Source organism: Myotis lucifugus, unplaced genomic scaffold, assembly GCF_000147115.1.
Source record: "Myotis lucifugus unplaced genomic scaffold, Myoluc2.0 scaffold_180, whole genome shotgun sequence".
Lineage (NCBI taxonomy): Eukaryota > Metazoa > Chordata > Mammalia > Chiroptera > Vespertilionidae > Myotis > Myotis lucifugus.
In genome coordinates this window covers 1,250,087-1,271,885 of record NW_005871228.1, presented here as the reverse complement: position 1 = coordinate 1,271,885, position 21,799 = coordinate 1,250,087, and the positions used below count along the sequence as shown (strand labels likewise).

Below are 21,799 nucleotides of genomic sequence, written 5' to 3'. Positions count from 1 at the left end.
ATCCCTCTCTCTCAGAAAGAACTGACTCGATGTTCATTACTAAAATATGACATGTACATACAACGGATACACACAAAAATAAATTGTACCGCTTGTCCTCTCCCCCCCCCCCCCCCGGACCGAGCTCTCACTACAGCGTACTGGTATATGTGTCGGCGCCCGCTCCCGCTTAGGTTCCGGTTTGGGTCTTCCTCTCCCCCGCGGCAGCGCAGGAAGCAGAGGGCCCCTGGCAGTTAATCCCCCTGGGAAAGGGGTGGAGCCCGAAGAGGGAGGCGGGGAGTAAACGAGCAATCGCGGAGAGGGGGGCCAGCGTCTCTGCGCGCGCCTCCCTCCTGCACGGCCGCCCCGAACCGGGCCGCCTCCGCCCGCCCCCGTGCGCGCTCTGAGCCGCTCTCCCGCCGGGAGCCTCTCCGCAGCAGCTCCCGGAACGGGGCCGGGGGAGGGCGAGCGGCAGGAAACGCGGGAGGCGAAGGCGAGGCTGCTCAGCGGAGGCTCGGGCCGCCTCCGGGGACGGGGACGAGCCGTGCGCGCTTGGGAAGGGGGAGGCGCTGGCGCTGCGGCTGCGGCGGGGAGGGCTGCCTTCCCAGCACACGCATACACACGCCCCCGACCCTCCGCTGCGCGGGTTGCCGCTGCCCGCCAGGGACCTGAACATCCGAGGACAGAAATCTGGGAACGAGAACTGGCCACCACTGCTTTCCCGAGCGCTTCCTGCAGCACCTGCACGGTGGTTTGGGACTGCTTCTCTGAGGTCTGGCTGGGAAGGGCGGCGAGTGCGCCAAGGAGGCGTTAGGCACCTGCAGCCAGTGTTCTCCTCTGCGCGGGTTCCCTGGGGTGGAGGAATGAGAGGGGAGGGCCCAGCCCCGAGGGGCAGCCGAAAACGCTGCCACTGCTGGCGCTGGAACACCTCCTGGTACTCGGTGTCCCGCTGGTCCTTGGGGTCTTGGATGAGAGCCCCTCCCTTCCCCACCAGACGGAGAAGCCGCCCTTTGCCAAACCCAGGCAAGATGAGTCCTCACCTTGCCTGTGCTACCGCCCCCTCCAGGCATTTGACCTCCCCGCGTCCCCACTCTGGAAGGGCTCCGCCCTAAAATTCTCCCAGGGTGGGAGCACCGTTCTCAGGCCACAGCAGGTCCGGGGTCCGCGCTCCGTAAGACTTAGCCCTCTCTCTGCCAGGTCTGCACTGGCTAACCTTAAGCAAAGCAGTCCTGTGATCTGAGCTAGGGCTTTGCTCCCCGTGTATCTCTCCATACTTGAAGATATAAATCGTGATCATGAAAATATAAAATCCCAAGGGGTGATTAATCAGGGGGACACAGTAGGTCATCAAATAAAAAATAAATAAACCACCCTTGATCCTGCACCAAACATTGTGGGTGAAACTGATGACCTTGTAACAAGGTTGGGTGTTTAACCTTCCCTGAACACTTAATACATGCCTTACAATCTAATCCTCACAACAGCCCTCTGCATTGCTAGTAAGTATTGCTTATCATCCTCACTTTACAGGTGAATGCCCTGAGGTTTCACAGTTTTTCAAAGTACACAGAGCTACCCAGGGAGGACTGGAACCCAGAGCCAACAGGAGCTCTCTACATAGTGCAGTGGGAACGAGGATGGGAAACAGCTTCCCCAGCAGGCAGGAGGGACAATGCCCTGACTTTGGATTGTTCTGGACCTCATTTCCCTCAGGCATGTGCTGAAGGAGTTGGATCAGACTATGTCCACAAACTTGCTCTTCTGCAATGAGGCAGGAAGGGGCAACCCTGAATTACAGGATAGGTTCTCAGGAAACATGAAGGAGAAGGGAGGTTGAGTTTAACTCCTGGAGAGTACATTGGACAGCTCCAGGGAAAACTGGCCAAATTCTTCCTGCCCTAATTCCTCTTTCCAGGCTTCTGCAGACACCACTTCGCTGGCTAGGTGGAGCGTTTTCTTCTCTCCAAGCTGGAAGGTTTGCCTGGGCAGAGCTGACCTGAGCATCTCCACCAAAAACAAACAAACAAAAATCCATAGGACAATGTAATCTCCAGATGCTTACTCAGCTGGTGTCTCACTTGACGTCACAGATATCCTCTAGTCATAAGCTTCTGGCATCTGCCATTCCTCAATCTTTCAGCTCAGTTTCTTGAATGAGCATTTTACTTTTTTTCTTTTATTTCCTTTGTCATTTATGTTTTCCTTGTAGTTTGTACCAATATAGAGAATCTGCTGACACCTCCATCTGGGAATAAGTTGAAAGCTAGGAGAACTTTGCTTGACATATACTAAGTGGTTGAAGGCCCTGATGGGCAACCTGCCTTTCCTGTCCTCTGTCTCCACTTATGGGGTGCCCAGGCCCCAAGACACAGGGCCTGAGACCAGCACAGACCCCAGGAGAACCAGACTCACTCTCCATCAGCCTGGTTTCAGGCCAAGCTCTGATCTCATGCCCCACTTCTGATGTCTGGGCATCCCTCTGGCTCACAGATCCCACCCTGGCCTGTGTTCCAGTTTGAGTAACTGGATCCTTGGTGTGCTTCCTGGTGATGAGTTCCTGCCTCAGCCACCAGCCTCAAGTCCATGTTCCTCTAGAACCACAGTCCAGCCTTTTGCTATGATAATCATTTGTTCCTGCAACAAATGTTTTACAGTGTCTACTATGTGCTGGGCAGTGTCCTAGGAGCTGAGGACACAGGAATAAATAAGACAAACTAAAATCCTGTTCTCATAAAATTTAAAATCTAGTGGGAGACAATAAACAGAAATAAGCATAAGATATTTTATGTCAGTTTATGAACAATAAAGCAGGAAAGGGGATTGAGACTGACAGGGTGGGACTGCAATTTGAAATAGGGAGGTCACAGAAGGACACACTGAGGTGACTTTTCAGCAAAGGCCAAAAGGAGGTGAGAAAAACCTGCAAATGATGTTCCCAATAAAGGAACAGCATGGTAGGGGCTCCAAGACAGTAGTATGCCTGGCATGTTCAAGGAACAGTCAGGAAGCCAACTGGCTGGGGTGAGCAAGGGGAAAAACAATAGCACCCAAGGTCAAAGGCAGAGGGAATCAGGTAGGACCTAGGCATTGTCAGGACTTTGGCTTGTACATGATGAAGTAGGAACTACTGGAGGATACTAAGTGGAGCAGTGACAAGATCTGATCTATTTTAACGAACTCTCTGGCTGTCAAGTGAAGAATCATTGGTATAGAAGCATGGAAACTGATTAGGAGGTTATTACAATAAGCCAGGTATGGTGGCAAGAACCAGGTGCAGGCAGGAGGTGGTGAGAAGTGGCTAGGTTAAGGATTTTTCTCCTTCATAGTAGTGGGAATAAAATGCATTGGCAGATGCCAAGTCCCAGGGCTGTGGTAAACACTGATCCTTCGGAGCTCGTCTACCTTGCAAGAGATGTAGGGGCTTTAGAAAGCAACATGGTCAGGGGTACACCCCTGGGAAGTGATGAATATCACCTCAGATCTGTATGGCTTCAATTCTCATCTTCCAAAACCCTACCTCCTCAGCAATCCTTTCTCCCATGTCCTCTCCCTACACACAAGAACCAGAAGCTGGTCTCCAAACCACAGTTCAGAGTTTGTCCTGAGACATGGTGCCTTTTCCCTTTCTGGGATTTTGGGGCACCGTGGTCCACTGACTGCCTATCAGAAGGAACCCCATCCCTTTGAGCAGGACAACAGCGGGAGGCTAAACAGGCCTCCCCCTGCTGTCTGTCCTCCTTCCATATTGGGGTGGACACCCCTTGCCACCCCAGTGCCAGCTACCCAGATCTGCCTTCCCAAAACTGCCTCCTCTCAGGACTGGGTTGAGTTTCCAATACCTTGTTCCCAGTCTGACCTGTCATCCATGCTGCCTCTCCTCTAACTCCCATTTATAAAAAAAATCACAAGCCATGTTTGCAAACATCTCCCATGTATTTCTTATTCATGTTTATATTGAAATGTTTCTTTCAACAAAGTAGCTCAGCTGGATTTTTAAAAGTTCATTATTTGTTTTCATTTTTTAAATGGATAAGTTATGAATGATGGCTCCAAACAAGATTAGTTGAATGAATCGAAGTTGCTTTTCTCTTTTCACAAGGCATGTTTTTTAAACCGTAAAATTGGGTTTCAGGCATCAAATGTGGTCTGGTGACACAGTTTGAGTAGTAATAATAGCTACCATTTATTAAACACCTACCTCCTCTGTGCCAGACACTTTGGTATGCATCATCTTAATCTTCATGACTACCTGAAAAATAGGTGTTAGGATCCCAGTTTTGCAAATTGTGAGACTGAGGTCCAGATGGATTAAATGATGTGCCTAATGACACCCGGCTTATGAGACTGAGGTCCAGATGGATGAAATGATATGCCTAATGACACTCAGCAGAGACAATGACAGAGCCCAAACCCAGTCTGTCTGACCCCAAACTCCCTGCATGTGCCTCTACTCCACATGCCTCTCCTTGAAGATGCCCTTATGTGACTGGAGAGAAAATAGTCTTAAAGAAGCAAAGAATGCTGCTGAGGATCAACACCAGAGAGAGGTAAAATGACTTGGCCAGAGTCCTCCGCTGAATTGACATGAAACTAATTCTCCTTCTGGTTATCAGGGGAAAGTGCCTGGCTTAGAGACAGTCTATGACTAAACCCTTCAGGAGTCAGTGCTAAGCCTGGGGTGGACCAGCAGAGCCTGGAGCCTTCTCTTCTAACCCTGCTCCTCGTGTGGTTTGAGAACAGTGGAAAGATGGTTCCATGTTGCCTGGACAGGTCCTAAGTGTACATGGGCAGGAAATTTAGCTCATAACAGACTGGCAAAGGAACACAAAGCCCCTCTCATTTAGAGGTTTCAAAATCAGACCCTTTACAAAGGAGATCATGGATGGATAAAGGGCACAAATGAGGAACAGAGCCCTATTTGGGAAGAGTCTTGTCAAGTCTCTGGTCCAAAAATGCACCAAGCCTAAGAGGCAATGGTGAGTTTTGGAGTCAACAGTCCTGGGTTCGGGTTCTAGCTTACCAATTATTAGTGTTGCAACTTTGGGTCACTTTTAGTTTCCTTATCTATAAAGTGAAAAATAAATGATTCCTCTTTCACAATAACAAGGTTATTGTGTGGCTTAATTAATAAAATAGCAACTAATACTAGTATGTATTGAGCACTCAAATGTGCTAGGCACTATTCCAAGTGTTTATAATTAAATCCCTTATTAAATAAGATGATGCATATAAAGTATTTCATACAGTACTTATTTGGCATGCAACTGATGATGATGATGATAATGATGATGGTGGTGGTGGTGGTGATGGTGGTGATAAAAAATGCCACCAGAAATGGCCAGATCAGTGCCTCCTGAGGCTCCCACTCCATTATTTGATTAATGGAATTTTTGTACATTATTTCTTAGGCTCTACCAAAGTCAGCCTTCCTATTGCATCCGCTTTGGATCCCAATCTGCTGCTGGAGGCCATGGTGCTCCCCCTCACCCCTGGCAGCCCCTCAGCAAAGACAGTCACAGGCACCTCCTCACTCTCATCCCCAACCAAGTCTTCTCTTCCTCAGAAGTGTTATCTAAATTCCTCAGTCTCCCCTAGCCACCAATTTAGAATCTGTCCATGGCTCTCTTCAAATATAATACCCAGAACTGATCACAAACCTTCCACATGGGCCAAGAAGCATGTAGAATAGCAGGGCCATCCCTCTGTGCTCAGGCTCTAGACTGCTGTCCCTGCTGACCTTGCAGTCTAGAGTTACTTGCATTTTGCTAACAGTCATATCACCCTCTTTGGGTCATTGAAAACTTATGGTTCTCCAAGAGTCCCAGGTGGGGTTGTTGTTTGCTTTTTCAAATGAACAGCAAGCCAGATGTCTCTGGTCCTATTTACCAGCAGTTTAATTTGAGGGCCTATGGACAGGATTGAAACAATTCATCCGTGATTATGTCCCAATGTTCTAGCTTATTGAGGGCATCCTACATCTTGGATCTGCTTTGCCTCATATTCAGCATTTCTCAGTGCCATTTTACTGGAAGCATTGGTCAAAATGTTAAATAGGAGATTGCCAAAGACAGAGCTCTGCGACTGCCCACACTGAGGGTCACCTGCCCTTCCTGGCCCTTTGAATAAACCCACTGAAATCCCCCCAACTTCTGCATTCTGCAAGCATGTTTCTCCTTCATGAACTCCAATATGAGAGCCCTTACTGAAACCCTGACACACCTGTCTCTTTAATTTCTCTGACATGCAGACCAGCAACTCCACAAGTAAAGGTAACTGTGGTTTGGTGGGTTCTTGGTGAACCCACATCCACTCCTAGGGGCCATCCCTCTCTTCTCTGTGTGATCACACATCATTTGTATTAGGTTTTTTCCAAACATCATTGAGGATCAATACCTAAATTCCTTATTGCTGAAGTCACCCTTTTAGCCTCCCAGAAGAGCAAAACTTTGCTGTGTCCACCACTACCTAGTCCTTCCTTTTACTCATTTCCCAGAGATCCTTAGATGCTCTCTCTGAAAGTATCAAAGCGCCCTCTGAGATTCTCCTCATCTATTTATTTATTTTTAGAGCAATCAGGGATGGGCTTGAATCTGCTCTAGAAGGCTTTTCATCATGAAGTTCACATTGGGATAAAGACCCACCCAAGTCAGCCCCCATCCCCCACATAAAGCACATTCTCCTCCCCCACTCCAGGGGATGGGGAGAGAGTATGCAGGCATGTCCTTCTGCTGCCAATAACTCATGATGGTTGTGTAAACCAAGAGACACAGTACTAGTGAGTGTAGAAATGCAGTTTGCCTTGTTGCTGGGAAAAGACCAAGAAGGAGTGGCAACCCCTGGAGTCAGGAGAAGGAGAGTTAGTTCTTGCTGGCAGCTTAAGCCTGGGCTGGGTCTAATCTAATTATCACACTCTCCTCATCTCTTCTTTTCCCCTTAATTATGCTCACTCCACTATTTCTGTTTGCTAGTCATTCTCCACCAAAATGTCTAGTGTGCCTCTGTCACAGGTCTGGCGGTGAGAAAGTTATGCATTCTCTTCATCATCCACCCATGTTTGCTCCAAATGCACTCTATGAAAGCCCCTTGGTTGGTCCATGACATTCTTCCAAAGTCACAGCTCATCTGGGATTGAGTGCCTTTATGTTCCAGCAGATTCCTCCCTGCTGGACCGCTAATTTCAGTTTCTCTCCATGGCACTAATTGTTTTAGAGAGGGGGTTAATTGTATTGAACTATAATATACACACAGAAAACTGCACAAATCTTAAATGCACAGCTCAGTAACTTTTCATAGAGTGAAGACACCCCTGTAAACTAAACTGCACCAAGATTAAGAACATTACCAGCACCCAGAAGCCCCTGTCAGATCCAGTCATTATCATCTCTGAAGGTAACCACCATCCGGACTGCTAACATTCTAGATTGGCTTTTGCCTTTTCTTGGTCTTAATATAAACGGCATCACAGTCTGTGCTCCTTTGTGTCTGGCTTCTTTCACTCAGCATTATGTTTGTGACATTCATTCATACTGTTGTGTGTGACTGTAGATCTTTTATTCTCAGAGACATATGATTGCCTTAGCCTTTTACAATCTGACTTCATCTCATGGATCTGTGTTCAGGCCCTCAGTTTTCTCTCCGCCCACACCCAACCTGGCTGGTTGCAATAGTCTAACTTGTATCCCTGCTTCTATTCTTCTCCTCTCCAGCCTATGCTTCATCTAATCTGCCAAACCAACCTTTCCAGAGCTCAGCTCTAATCAAGTCTTTACCTGCTTAAAACGTTCGATAGCTCCCTGCTATCCATGGCAAACTCCCCAAACTGGGATTATAGGCTATTTACAATCTGGCTTCAATGTTTCCAGATTCAGCAACCAGTCCTTCTCCCTCCCCACGTCTTCTGTGTTCTAACTACTCAGAATATATTAGCTGGGTCCATAAATATGTCTACCCTTTTCTGCCTCTATACCTTTGCTCAGGCTGTTCCTTCAATGTAGAATGTATTCCCACTCTTTCTCCCACTGGCAAAATTCTTCAAGACTCAGATCAAATGTCTCTTCCCCATGTGATACCTCCTCTAGTCACTCCAGAAGAAATAACTGCTACCTTCTCTCAGCTCCCATAGTAAGGCTTGGCTCATGCTGAGAGATATCACTTATCACTTCTTTAAAAGTTAATTACCACATTTCACCCATTCTAAGACACATTTTACTCCTCTTTGAAATCTGGATGCACCTTATCATGGATGACATCTTATAATTAGCAGTATTTTTTCTTTCTTGGTAATACACAAAATAATGGATATCTTAGATTTGATGAAAGACAGCATTTTATTTTTTATCTCAGCACATTCTAGAACAACTCTCTGGATTACAGAGTTTGTATCTCTGGCTCCCTTTCCATGTGTGAGACCATAAATAAACATAAAGCACGCAATATGTGTTTGTTGACTAAATAGGTATGCATTATTCTTTATTACCTGGACACCTTCTGCACATGTTTCTACTGTGGGGAGAGCAGGTGGCACTGGGGAGCTTCTCAGTATGGCTCTTCATGAGGTTCCTCACAAGGGGAAGAGGATTACTCTTTCCTCAAGGTGTAGTGAGGGCCAGGTGACAGTGGGGGGCAGAGGGGGAGGGTGGAGCCAGCCACAGAGGTCTCCTTTGCCTGTGGTTGGCATAGCTTACAGGGGGAATGTTATTCAGGAATAATTTAATGCTGAATCCATGATCAACAAAGCAAGCTTCAATTGTAACATCCTTCCTCTCAGGTAAATATAATTTGCTTTTCAAGGATCTGATTTATGGCTTGATTTTCAGGAGCATGCTGTGACAGGGAAAAGTACATCCTAACTAGTCAATCTTGTTCCAAGCCTCGCTCTTTGAATAACAACAGTGTCTTTTCATTTGCTTTTGTATAATGAAATCAATTATTCCCTTTGCCCCTCAATCTAGCTCTACATTATATAACAAAAGACTCAGAGAGGTTAGCAGCTTACTTTAGTGATATTTTACTTTGTCAACTTCTTTCATAGGTGATTTTAGTAAAATCCAGCATGTTCTACTGTTTTTCATGTGCTTCTAAAATTGGGAAATACAACATATATTGTCAAATGCTTTGGAATTACCCACTTTATGTGACCGGTGATGCCATCTTTTCTTGATATTGCACCACCCCACACAAGTGGGCATAGAACCCCCTGACTTTGGATGGATGTGTCTATGTTTAAAGGATTATTTTGAATGGAAGTTTGCTCCCACGTTCAACAGGAATCCTTAACAAGGTAACAATTTTCTAGGACTTTCTCCAGTTTTAGGTCAGTTTAATGAAGAATTCACTATAGATATCAGGTGTTGCTTTCCATTGGACAGTTTTCCTGTGTACTTCAAGGGCATGGAGACTGCCAGCATGATAAAGTTCAATTGCACGGCCATCTGGACTTTCTTTGGGGAGTTTCTTTGATTGATATCTTTATTTTGTCAGGATCTAGGAAAGCACTTAATTCATTTATACAATGTTCATTATCTTTTAGCAAATTAGATGCCTCTGGGAATTTTCTAAATTCCATCATCTCCTTTAAAAGATGGTGGATGCAATCACTCACAATGTGAAAACAAACAACTTTTTTGCTGTCAAGAGCAGTGACCTCTGGCTAATAGACCATTGGTAAGAGGAAATAGAGGGGTAAAAACAGATTTACTTTTTACCTTATATCCTTATGTTATGTCTGAATTTTTTTCCCATGAACATGTATTCATTTTATTAAAGAAAAAAAATGTTTCTTTTATCACTTTGTTTTCTTATTGCCTTTGGTTCTATTTTTCTCCCTCTTATATTTTCATTTTGATAAGTTTAGCCAAAAGATGACTCAGTTCATTAAAAAAACTCCAAAAACAACAAAATAACAAAACAATTTTTTAAAAACCTAAATCTTGGATTCTGTTATTTACTATTGCTTTCCCTTTCCAATTTTCTTTTTATCTATGCTCTGATTTTTTTCAATATTAGATTTAATCTTATAATAGAAACCAAATAAAACCCTTATATCTAAAAAATAAACTTACTTGGAACTAGGTTCCATTAAAAATGGCGGCAGAGTAAGTGGATGCTGCACGGACACGCTTCCAGGACCAAACTGGAATTACAACAAAAATACAGAAAAACTTCCTGAATAAAAAAGTAAACTTATTTGGAGGAAGTCAGGGACCTTAAAAAAATCTGAGGGAGCCACAGACCCCTCTGCAGAAAAAGGCACAGACACAGCTTCAGGGGTTGTACCCCTGAATATCTATTCACTATAACCTAGTATGCAAATGCCCTTTGCATATATTATCTCAATTATTCTGTGAGGTGTTCTTACACATATTTTACAGAAGAGAAAATGGAGTCTTACAGAGATTGAATGACTTGTACAAGACAGCACAGGGAAAGTGACAAACTTGGGGCTACACTTCTGGACTTAAGGGGCCAGCCTGTCTTTTCCATCACAGCACAGCTTCCAGGTTAAGTTTATTATTGATTTTCTAGCTTCTCATATTATTTTGTTCCCTTTGTAAAAACTGGGTACTAGGTGCCTCGTATCTTTGTTGTTTCTCTTGAAAGGTCCCTGTGGCTTGCATGTTCTTCTCTGGATGTCATCTTATGCTGGATATAAGTCTCTAAAGGAGTCATTTGACTTACTGACATTTTGAAGGTCCGCAAGGGACAACCCAGAAAGGAGTGAAAGGGCCTGAAATTCAATCTTCCTCACTTCAACACCCCAGGTATGTGATAGCATAATCTCTAGGGACAGGGAAGGGAAATGGGGTGCATTTGGGAAGCTCTTTGGCTTCAGTTTCCTCTTTTTAAAATGGGTAAATGTTGATTGTGAGCAATTTTAATTGTAGAAAAAAAACCATATTGAGCATTTACCATGTTCCTGACCCTGTGCTTAGCACTTTATAACTAGAAAGGGGCAAAGCTTGGATTCTAACCTGGGTCTAAACCTTGCTACCCTTACTATGGTACCCTATACCTTGCTACCCTTTACTATGGTACCCTAACTGGTCCAGTCTCCCTAAATGATTGGTAGAAGATCAAAGTGACATGAAAAGAGATGTATGGAGTTTCCTCAAAAAACTAAAAATGGAACTCCCATTTGACCCTGTGATCCCACTTCTAGGAATATATCCCAAGAAACCAGAAACACCAATCAGAAAGGATCTATGCACCCCTATGTTCATAGCAGCACAATACAGTGCGTTTCTGTAGTGTAGTGGTTATCACGTTCGCCTCACATAGCAGCACAATTCACCATAGCTAAGATCTGGAAACAGCCTAAGTGCCCATCAGTAGATGAATGGATTAGAAAACTGTGGTACATCTACACGATGGAATACTATGCTGCTGTAAAAAAGAAGGAACTCTTACCATTTGCAACAGCATGGATGGAACTGGAGAGCATTATGCTAAGTGAAATAAGCCAGTCAATGAAGGAAAAATACCACATGATCTCACCCATTTATGGATAATAAAGACCATAATAAACTTTTGAACAAAAATAGATACAGAGGCAGAGCTGCCTCGAACAGACGGTCGAACTACAGCGGGAAGGCCGGGGAGGGTTGGGGGGCGGGGGGGGGAGGGGGTAAGAGATCAACCGAAGGACTTGTATGCATGCATATAAGCATAACCAATGGACATAAGACACTGGGGGGTAGGGGAGGCTGGGGGATTGTCAAGGGCGGAAAAAAAAAAAGGAGACATATGTAATACTCTTTGTAATACTTTAAGCAATTTAAAAAAAAGAGATGCCACACCCTTCCAAATATCTTTCTTTTTGTTAAAAGTATTTCTTGCCAAAAGCCTACATTTTAATGTTAATGTAAATGATATTATGATCAATGAAAAATTAATAGTCTATGTCTATCTATTCTTAGGCATTTATTTGTCTCCCACTCCATGATGATAACGTGAATTACTCTGGGAGAAATCTTACTCACTTTCGATTCATTTTCTCCTTAACTCACATAGCCAGAGTGTTACTAGGGCTTGCTTCAATTTTAAAATATCTCTGCACACTGTGTTTGGGGGGGATTTACTAAGACAGAGAAGGACTACCACCTCATTGTGATGATCTGATCCACTTTCATACTGGCCACTTCAGGCTCCCTAACAGCCCAAACACCCCAACTTTATGCCTCTGTACACATGAAACCCTCCACCTGGGGAGCTTTTCCCGCCAACTGTAAACTACACCCAGTTTTCAGGGCCAAATTAAGTTCCACCTTTTCCATGGAGGCTCCCTGGTTGTCCCTCCAAGGTGGCAACTCCTCTGTCTTCTGAATGCTCTGCCCACCGAGTACATCCAACCTCACACTATTACTGTGATGCTCAGGGCTGCTTCTCCATCAGGCCATGCCTATCTCTTTGTCTCCTCTTCAGCCTCTGTCCAGGGCCTGGCACATAGCAGGTCCTCAGAGAGACATTTGTTGAAACACACTGGTGAAGCCCACGACTTGTCTTCTTTGCCTTCTATCATGTCTCCTATTCCCTGGTCAGCTCTCAGGTCCTCGGAGTATGATTTGTTCTCCCTCCTGCTGGCCCTCCATGTACTCTGTCCTCCATGTTATTTCACTCTTCACTTGATACCACATATTTTGGTCATCTATTTAGCTGCCTTAACAAACCACTCTAAGATTCTGTGGCTCAAAATAGCAGCCGCTTTGTGCTTTGTTTGCTTATGACTGTCATCTGGGCTGGGCTCATCTGGGCAGTTTGGTCTTGCCGGTGACCACTCATGTGGCTACATTCAGTTGGCAAGCTGGCTGGGACACTTGATTCTCTAGGTCTTCAGTTAGTCTTGGAGTTGCTCCGTTTCCATGTAGACTCTGAACATGGTCTCTCCATGTGTTCTCTCCAGCAGGGTTGCCAGAGATTTTATGTGGCAGCTTAAGTTTCCAAGAAGCAAAAGCCCCAGGCCTTAAGATTTAGGCCAAAAACTGGCACGGTGTTACATCCATCATGTTTTTTGGAAAGCAAGTCACATACCTAGCCCAAATTCAAGGGGAGAGGGTGTCAAAACATCATATACCAGGAGATATAGTTCACTGGGCCACCAGTGCCACAAACTACCACACCCCACCAGGGCTATTTGACTTTGTGTCTCTCCCCCTCCTATAAGTGGAGCCCCTTGAGGGCAGGGGCTGTGTCCCCAGTGCCACCACAATGCCTAACAGTGGATGTAGTGGAGAAGAAAATTGCCCAAATAGGGGTCTGGACACCATGGTCAGTCCCTGCTCCTCTCTAGACATTTTCCCCTTCATTCCTAATCCCCATTCCTCCTTCAACTTCCAACATGGTTACTCCTCCAATGTACCGGAAACATGTCATATATTATCCATTCTTGTAAAATATCCATTCCTCTGGCAATGGGTGCACATGCTCCCTCCACTTCTCCATTTCCCCCAACAACATTCCCTAGATGTCTTTGTATAGCTCTCTTGAGCCATCTGCAGGAGAGTCACTTTAAGATATATACCTAGGATTGGGACTGATGGATCACAGCATTGTGAATCAGTCTAACCAGAAAACAGGACCTGCTTGAGTATTTAAAACAGAGGGACTGCCCAGCTGGTGTGGCTCAGTGCTTGAGTGTTAACCTGTGAACCAAGAGGTCATGGTTCAATTCCAGTCAGGCACATGCCTGGGTTTTGGGCTCAATTCCCAGTGTGGGGCATGCAGGAGGCAGCCAATCAATGATTCTCTGACATCATTGATGTTTCTATTTCTCTCTCCCTCTCCCTTCCTCTCTGAAATCAATAAAAATATATCTGAAAAAAATAAATAAAACAGAGGGACTTGAATATAGGGAACTGTTATTCAGGGAATGAAAGGGCTTAGAAGCTACTTGGTGACAGTAAGGCATTCAGGAATTAGCAACAAAGGTAAAGTGCTACCTTCCCTAGTGAGAGTGCCAGAGAGAGGAGGGGTTACCTGGTAAAGGTGAAATTGACCTGTCCAGCCAGAGATGAGCCCCTGGAGGAGGTGCAGCTGCTGCTTGGAGATTCTGCCTGAGACTGAGAGGGAGGAAAAGAAATAACCTGGCTTTCCCCTTCCTTTCATCCTCCAACTTCCTGTTAGTGCCTAGGAGTGGCAGTCAGCTGACAAAAAGCCTGCAGGTGCCAGATCCCCATGATACAGAGCAGAAGAGGAAAGGGCCAAGAAATGGATCTCAGCACACATACCTGTAGCTGGCACCTCAGCAGGTACATACCCAACATCACTGAAATCTGACAGTGTTGTCCAGATGACTGTGCCAGTTTAACAGAGTCCACATGTTGCCAACACTTAGCATTATCCAACTTTCTAATTTTTTTATTGATGGGAGTAAAATTGAATCTTGCTGTTATAATTTGCATTTCTCTCGATTACTAATGAGGCTGAGCATATTTTCATGTACTTGTCAATCATTCAAGTTTCTGCCTTTCTGAAACTGCCTCTGCTTGATTTGCAAATATTTGTTGCATAATCTAGCAATTAATCCCTTGTCAGATTTAGATATTGCAAATATTTTCTCCCTATATGTTAACATTGTGACCTTCATTTAAAAAGAAATCTTTAACTTTCCTGTAGACAAATCTATTATTTGTATTATTAGCCTAGTGCTTTTTGTATCTAATTAAAAAGTCTGGCCCTGACCGGTTTGGCTCAGTGGATGGAGCGTCGGCCTGCAGATTGAGGGGTCCCGGGTTCGATTCTGGTCAAGGGCATGTACCTTGGTTGTGGGCACATCCCCAGTAGGGGGTGTGCAGGAGGCAGCTGATCGATGTTTCTCTCTCATCGATGTTTCTGATTCTCTATCCCTCTCCCTTCCTCTGTAAAAAATCAATAAAATATATATATTTTTTAAAAGTCTGTCTTCACTTACTAGCTCTGTGACTTGGGCAGGTCATTCCTGTATTTCAAGTATCTATATCTATATATATAAAAGTGTAAATCCATCCAATTGGTAGCTATGATGCACACTGACCACCAGAGGGCATACGCTCAACACAGGAGCTGCCATGATGCCACTGGCCATCTATATAATAAAAGCCTAAGCTGCCGTTACAACAGAATGACTGGTCACTATGATGCGCACTGACCACCAGGGGGAGCAGCCGCTCAGCCAGAAGCCAGGCTCATGGCTGGCGAGCACAGCGGCGGTGGCGGGAGTCTCTCCCACCTCTGATGCTGGGCTAAGGAGCAGTGAGCCGAGTGGTAAGTAGCCTGCTGCTAAGGAGCAACAAGCTGAGCATAAGGAGCAAGGGATCCCAGATTGAGAGAGGGCACAGGCCAGGCTGAGGGACAACCCCCTCCCACTACCCAAGTGCACGAATTTCATGCACTGGGCCTCTAGTTTAAAAATAAACAGCACCATGGACCTGGTGCTGACAAACCAACACTCAGCTTCCCCCAGATGGGACACAGGCCCCACCACCACCCCAGAGCAACACCCCACCAAATCGCAGCCGATGCTGCTAAGACCCCATGGCACAAAATGCGGCCCACAGCCCAGCCCAGCTCGGAAATGGTGGCTGTGGGCGTCAGGTAATGATGTCACGTAGCAACACCCGGCTTCCTCTCCCTAGCAACTAGCCCCCTTAGAGTTTCTTCAGCCCAGGAACACAACTTGCTTTATAGCAGCGGTTCTCAACCTGTGGGTCACGACCCCTTTGGAGGTCGAACAACCCTTTCACAGGGGTCGCCTAAGACCATCGGAAAACACATATATAATTACATATTGTTTTTGTGATTAATCACTATGCTTTTATTATTTTCAATTTGTAACAATGAAATTGGGGTCACCACAACATGAGGAACTGTATTAAAGGGTCACGGCATTAGGAAGGTTATAGCCAGGTGCAAACATTTTACAGTTTAACCAAATGTCTGTGAAGCATTTTCATGTGCCTTATCTCATTTGATCCTCACAGAAGTCCTGGAGTAGGTAGATAGGAGACTCAGTAGAATCCTATTTTCTTTTCATGAGCTGGGAAACAGAGATTTAGAAAGTTTAGAAACTTGATCTGACTGAAAAGAAGAAATGGTGGACCTTGAAAATGACTTCAGGTTTTCTCACTACGCAGAATATAGTCAAACACTGCTACAGTTAAATATTTTACCCTTTGTCTCCCTGTGTGATCTACAATAAGCTGCTTTGTGTTGATGTTTATTGCTGGGTTGCTGACAATTACCTGAAAGAAAAGTTGGGCTGGAAAAAGTTTTCCAGCTTCATTGGGCTGGAAAAAGTTTAGCTAAATCAGAAAGCAGTTCTAATTAAGCAAGATTACCTATATATATAAAAGGCTAAGTTGACTCGTGCATGCACGATACATATAAAGCTCTTGCTGGCGCAAATCGTACACGTGTTTCAATCTGTCATTGTCAATCGTGAATTTGGTTGACACTTCCATCGTAGAGAAAGGGCGAATAGCAACATTAAAGTATTTCTTCTAATTAATTTCCTTTCAATGTGCACGAATCTGTGCACCAGGACACACGTATAAGCTTATAACTGTAGAAAAAGAGGAAGAAACTTGGTCTTCTCAAGATTTTCTATGTGGCTCAATTTCAAATTATTGCCTGTTCTAGGCTCAGTTACCCCGGCTGAGTATTCACTACTAAAGGCTTTGTTTTCTAATATGCCCAGAGAACATATTAGACATTTTCTTCACAAATGACACAACTGGAATAGCAAGGCAGAATCTGAAGGAGAGATGAATGCAAAATTAGTTTTCAAACCAGTCCCTCCCAGGAAACAGCAAGAAAAGGAAGTATGTAAAAACATTGAAAGTTGAAATTTCTCAGTTCTCATTTTCCTCAGGTGTCATGATACAAGGAAATATACATGTATCAAGTTCATTTTCATTCCCATAATTTCTTTTAGGGGTTCAGAAAATGATACATTTTGTTATGAAGAGACAGAATGAGCTTTGGACTTAGATGTTAGCCAGACTCCCTGTCTAACATGCAGCTGACTTGTGATTTTTCATGTTACCACACTTCTTTGAGATGCAGTTTGCCTTCCATTGTAAAAGGAGATTTACCATGTACACCTTTCCTAAGAAGCTTCAATTGGAGAATAGAAATGAAAGTACTTTGCAACTTTAATAGATTTTTTACTACTTGTGCTAGGCAATAGGGTTACTTTTTTAAATTTAATTCTCATAACCACCATAGTTAGATAAATTTTTTATCCGCATTTTACAAATGGGAAGACAGAAAGATTCAGGGAGATTAAGTCAATTCCCAGGCTTAAACAGCTAGGACTGCTATGCCCCTGCCTTTATTTAGACTAGAAACGTGGAGCTAAGTGGTATGAGGACTTTAGCTCTTGCTACTGGATATTTCTCAAGTTCTTTTAGACTGAAACACTAACTCCTGGGAAATGTAAAGGACCAACAACTCAATTTTTCTGCCCTGGGAACTAGGTTGGAAACAATTTGCCCTTGGTACTGTTCAGGTCTTCCCTCCCCACAGCTCAGGAGTTCTTGCAGCCCTGGCTGCCACAGGGATCCCCAGACCTGGCTGCTGAGGCTTGAGGGCTCTCTTTACAGCAATGAAGTGGTTCCTACAGCTCTGAGCAAATGGAAGAGGGATGGGAGGACCCTGCCTATCCCAAGGGATAGAAGGTTTAGTGAGAACCCCCAGGAGAAGCAGTATCCCATCAACACAACAGGACCCAGAAACAGCCAGGATCACTCCCCAGGAGCAAGGCTTCCCCTTAGCTCTGGGTGGGGGGCAGGAGATTTTTGCAGCTCTCCCCTGCCCCCACTCCACTCCCAGAAGATGAAGCTGCCTACAACCCAGCAGAAAGAAACAGGATCAAGGAGCCTGAGGGCAGAGACTGGGTGTCCGAGGGTGTAGTGGGGTGAGTTGGGGTAAACATACCATGGACATGTGCTCTGTCACTGCTACCTTTGGGTGCCACCTGACAACTTAGGCTAAGGGTCCTGGAGCTTGACTGGAGATAGTGGTCTCAAATGCCCCCTTCCCTTGAGACTGAATAGAGACTGCTTCCCTCTAAGCCCCATTCAGAGGAAAATCCCAGGATCCAGCCAGCAAGGACCTGGAGAGCCAGTGCTGATGCTTCTCAACTCAGGTATGTGTTAGCTAATGACCAAGGCATCAAAGTGACCCTAGGAGCAATAGATCTCCTTCCTCTCTTTGAAAATGGTTATCAAGTGGCAGAATGTCAGAGCTGGAAGGTCACATAAAACCTGCATTATGGTACACATGAGGAAATGGACTCAGAGGGCAAACCAAGCTGCACAGCACAGGGCAGCCACTCTCGGCCTACAATCCCAGTGCTGCTCCCTGCCCAAATGATTTCTAGCAGCCCCCGTGATGAAAGTCCTCATCCCCAGGAGACCTCTGCTGGACTGGGGGGCTGTAATGAAACTGGAATATTCCTCTAGATTTTGAAAACTCAAAGTCATAGCCTTTGTTTTTACAATTTCACCTTGATTCATTTGGGCTCATATAGTTTACAGAAATCTTGTTTCTCCCATGGAAATGACAAAGAAATTATGGCTTCCTGTGTCAAATCCCTGCGAGGTGTAGGACTTGAGAAACATTCTGCTTTTCATCTCACATAGCCTGAGGGAACCAAAGAAATCCCAAGCATCAAGTTTCCCTGGGAGCAACACTATGATGTTGGAACAAATATCAAAGGAAGATGTGGTTGATGAAGTAGCAAAACAGTGACTTCAAAGTTGGGAGAGAGATACAAGTTTCAATTTTGTCATTGATTTGCTGTGTGACCTTGAGCAGGCACTGTCCCATTCTTGGCCTGTTTTATCACCCATAATTTGAAGGAAAGACAGTAAGATGCTCTCTAAATGCCCTTCCTGTGTCAGTTCTGGCTGGGGTCCCAGATCCCCCTCGCACTGTCCCAGGACACCACCTCCAGCCATCCCTCTGTGTTTTCAAAGCCAGAAAGGGGATGAAAGGATGTCTCTCAGCCATGTTTTCTTTCCATTTAAATTCAGATTTACTAAGTGACGTGTCCACATTTCTCTGGAAGTGACAGCTGGTAGATACAGAGTACCTAAGGTACTTTGTCCAGATTTGACCTGGGAAATCAAGGGAAAGACAATCTCCAGATTGCTCTGGGCTGACATTGCTGCTATAAGATGATGTGAATTCTGCTATTTACAGAAATAAGTCCAGTGTGAGTCGAGGCTTTTTGATGTTTAAAACCAGATGGTATTTCCTGCCTTGATTAGCCTCAGAGCTTTGGTTCCCATGACAACCCCAAAGTTCCACCTACTGCAACTTCCCTGTTCTCTGAGCTTCATCCTCTTCCATCACTATGCCAAGGTCTTTGGGGAATAAACCCACTAACTAGCATGTGCACAACACTTTTCAGTTTATAATACACTCCAGTATTTATTACCTCATTTAGTCCTCACCACAGCCTTGCCAAGTAGCATTTGCTATTCCATTTTTCAGATGGGAAAACTAAAACCTCAGAGGTGAGGTGATCTGTCCTCTTAGCCTTCCATGCTGTCAGCAGGACCCAAACCTAGGTTTTATGATGTTGTACCTAATGCAGGGTCCACTACGCTAGAATGATTATGAATGCCTTGCCCAGCAGACCATCTACTTGCTTATGATTCCTAAGTGGTCAGTTCTACACATGTATTGGGTCTAGATCAAGGTGTGACATCGTAAGGCAAGTTACTTAACTTCTCTGTGCCTCACTTTCCTCACCTGTAAAATGGGTAGTATAATGATCCCTCCAAATGGACAAAAAAATTAAATTAGTATACATGTAAAACCAGAAATCCAGTGCTCTCTGGATTTGAAGGAAGAAATAAGAAGCCCAGGTGAATCTCAGTTCTACTTTAACCATCTTGTGAGCTTAAGTGGGCCATTTTGTTTGTCACAGCCTGTTTCTCCATGTGCCAGCATCATGGTGCTCGGATGCTGTGAGTGATGAGATGAATGTAGGGAAGGTCCTAGGAGAGCACCCTCACTCACAATGCAGCGTGCACACACATCCCCTGGGGACCTTGGGAAGATGCAGTTTCTGGCTCAGGAATGTGGGCATGTCTGCATTTCTTATAAGCATCCAGGGGATGCCAAAGCTGCTGGTCCATGGAACACACTTTGAAGACCAAGGCTGTAGTGAAGAAAGCACCACTCAAGTGTTATCAATGATCAATCATGAGGAGTGCCATGCCCACAGGCCTCCAGTTACCAGGTCGATTAAAAGCTCAAGAGGCTTGGGAAGCCCACTGAGAATGTCAACAGGAGACTATTTGAAGGGTTTTTCCAGGTGGGACATTTCAGCCAGGAGAAGGGCTTCTTAGGCCCTCTGCCCCAGGCTCTGGGCATCCTGGAACCCCACACAGCTCTGGTGGAAGATAACCTGATATTGGGGCTCTCAATAGAGAATGTGAAAACATCAACTTGTTACCTCAAAATATACTCACTGATAATGACTTCTGCAATTCCTTAAAAAGAAAAATAAACTTTCTAAATTAAAATAAGTCAATGTGACCCAGGAATGCTAAGTGATCTATGTTCAAGTGCATGATAGAAAGTGGATCAAAGCAGAGCTAACACATGGGTCTAAAGAACACAGTCTGCACCTTGGGCTTCTTCTGTCTGATTCTTTGCTCTCTGTTCTTCCTCTATACAACTGTGGGTTGTGAACCGATTTATGTGTAAGTTCACTGCTATGCAATAAACAAATATTCCCCATTCATTCTTGCAATTCATTTGGCCGGTCATCCCTGCCCTGGTCGCAGCTTCATAACCCAGCTCCTCTTACTGCTACCAGCTCAGGTTCATTAATGCAGCTGTGCAGATTTGCACAGGGTTCCCTTCACTGCAGCTGGTGACAAAGAGCTCCCCTGGCCCTGAGCCCCCAGGAATGGGGAGAGAAAGTGAGCTATGAATAGCAGCTATGCCTCCTGAGCACCGTGTCCAGCACTGTGCTGAGAACTCGCCTTGTATTCTCAGTTAACGCTCACACCCCCCTGTGGGCGGGGAGTGTCATCTCCCCAGGGGGTCCCAGCTCCGCGAAGGCAGGGGCTTGCTTTGCTCCCTGGTGCATCCTCAGTGCCCACCATCAGCACCTACTGAGTGAGTGGGTCGGCCCCTCGTTCTGCCCTGGAGGAAACAGAGGTTCCCTTACCTGAGGAAGGCATGTCTGCCGCCCCAGGGGGCCCAATCGGCATTCCCTCAGAGGGTCCCGAGTGGCTCATGCTCCCGACTAGTGTCCTCGTGAGGAGTTAGTAAACGGGGTGAGGCCACCTCACCGAAGAACACTGGTGTGCAGCCTCCAGTTCTAGATCCTTCTGTGGCCGGAGTTCCCCTCCACACACGCACGGCTCGGCCATGTGTAAAGCCCCTGTTCGCAGGCTGGGCTCCGGGGACTGGGCGGAGGTTGGCCTGCAGCACGTGGTCTGGGCACGGTCTCCGCGTGGACCCCTGTCGCAGAGACGAGGACACGTGGATCTGAGGAGGGGAGGCTGGCGGCGGAGCCCGGGCGAGCGGGAGTCCTTGGGGCTGGGGCCCCTCAGGGGCGCCAACAGCTGGAGTCCCGGCAGTGCGGACACACACGGAAGCACTTCTGAAAACACTCACCTGCAGCTCAGAGTGTTGTTTTTGTCTTGTTTTTTACTGCGGTGAAAATGGAGACAATTGTTTCGCTAAAAGAGCCGGAAGCAAGTGAAGCGGAAAAGCCTCGCTGTCCGGACACAGAGGAGCCGCAAGATGGCGCAGCTGTGGGGACCGGAAGCGAGGGCCGGAGGGAGGGCAAGATGCCGCAGCTGTGGGGACCGGAAGC

At 45.6% G+C, this 21,799-nt stretch overlaps 1 protein-coding gene across 1 annotated transcript in view; it reads right to left on the bottom strand.

Moving 5' to 3' along the window:
- GABBR2 (gamma-aminobutyric acid type B receptor subunit 2) overlaps positions 1–21,215 on the bottom strand; it is a 324,860-nt gene extending 303,645 nt beyond the window's left edge. The window contains exon 1 of the mRNA XM_006096509.3: positions 21,146–21,215. Within this exon, the coding sequence (XP_006096571.2) occupies positions 21,146–21,215 (70 nt within the window). The remainder of the gene's footprint in view (positions 1–21,145) is intronic.
- Positions 21,216–21,799: the final 584 nt, after the last annotated feature.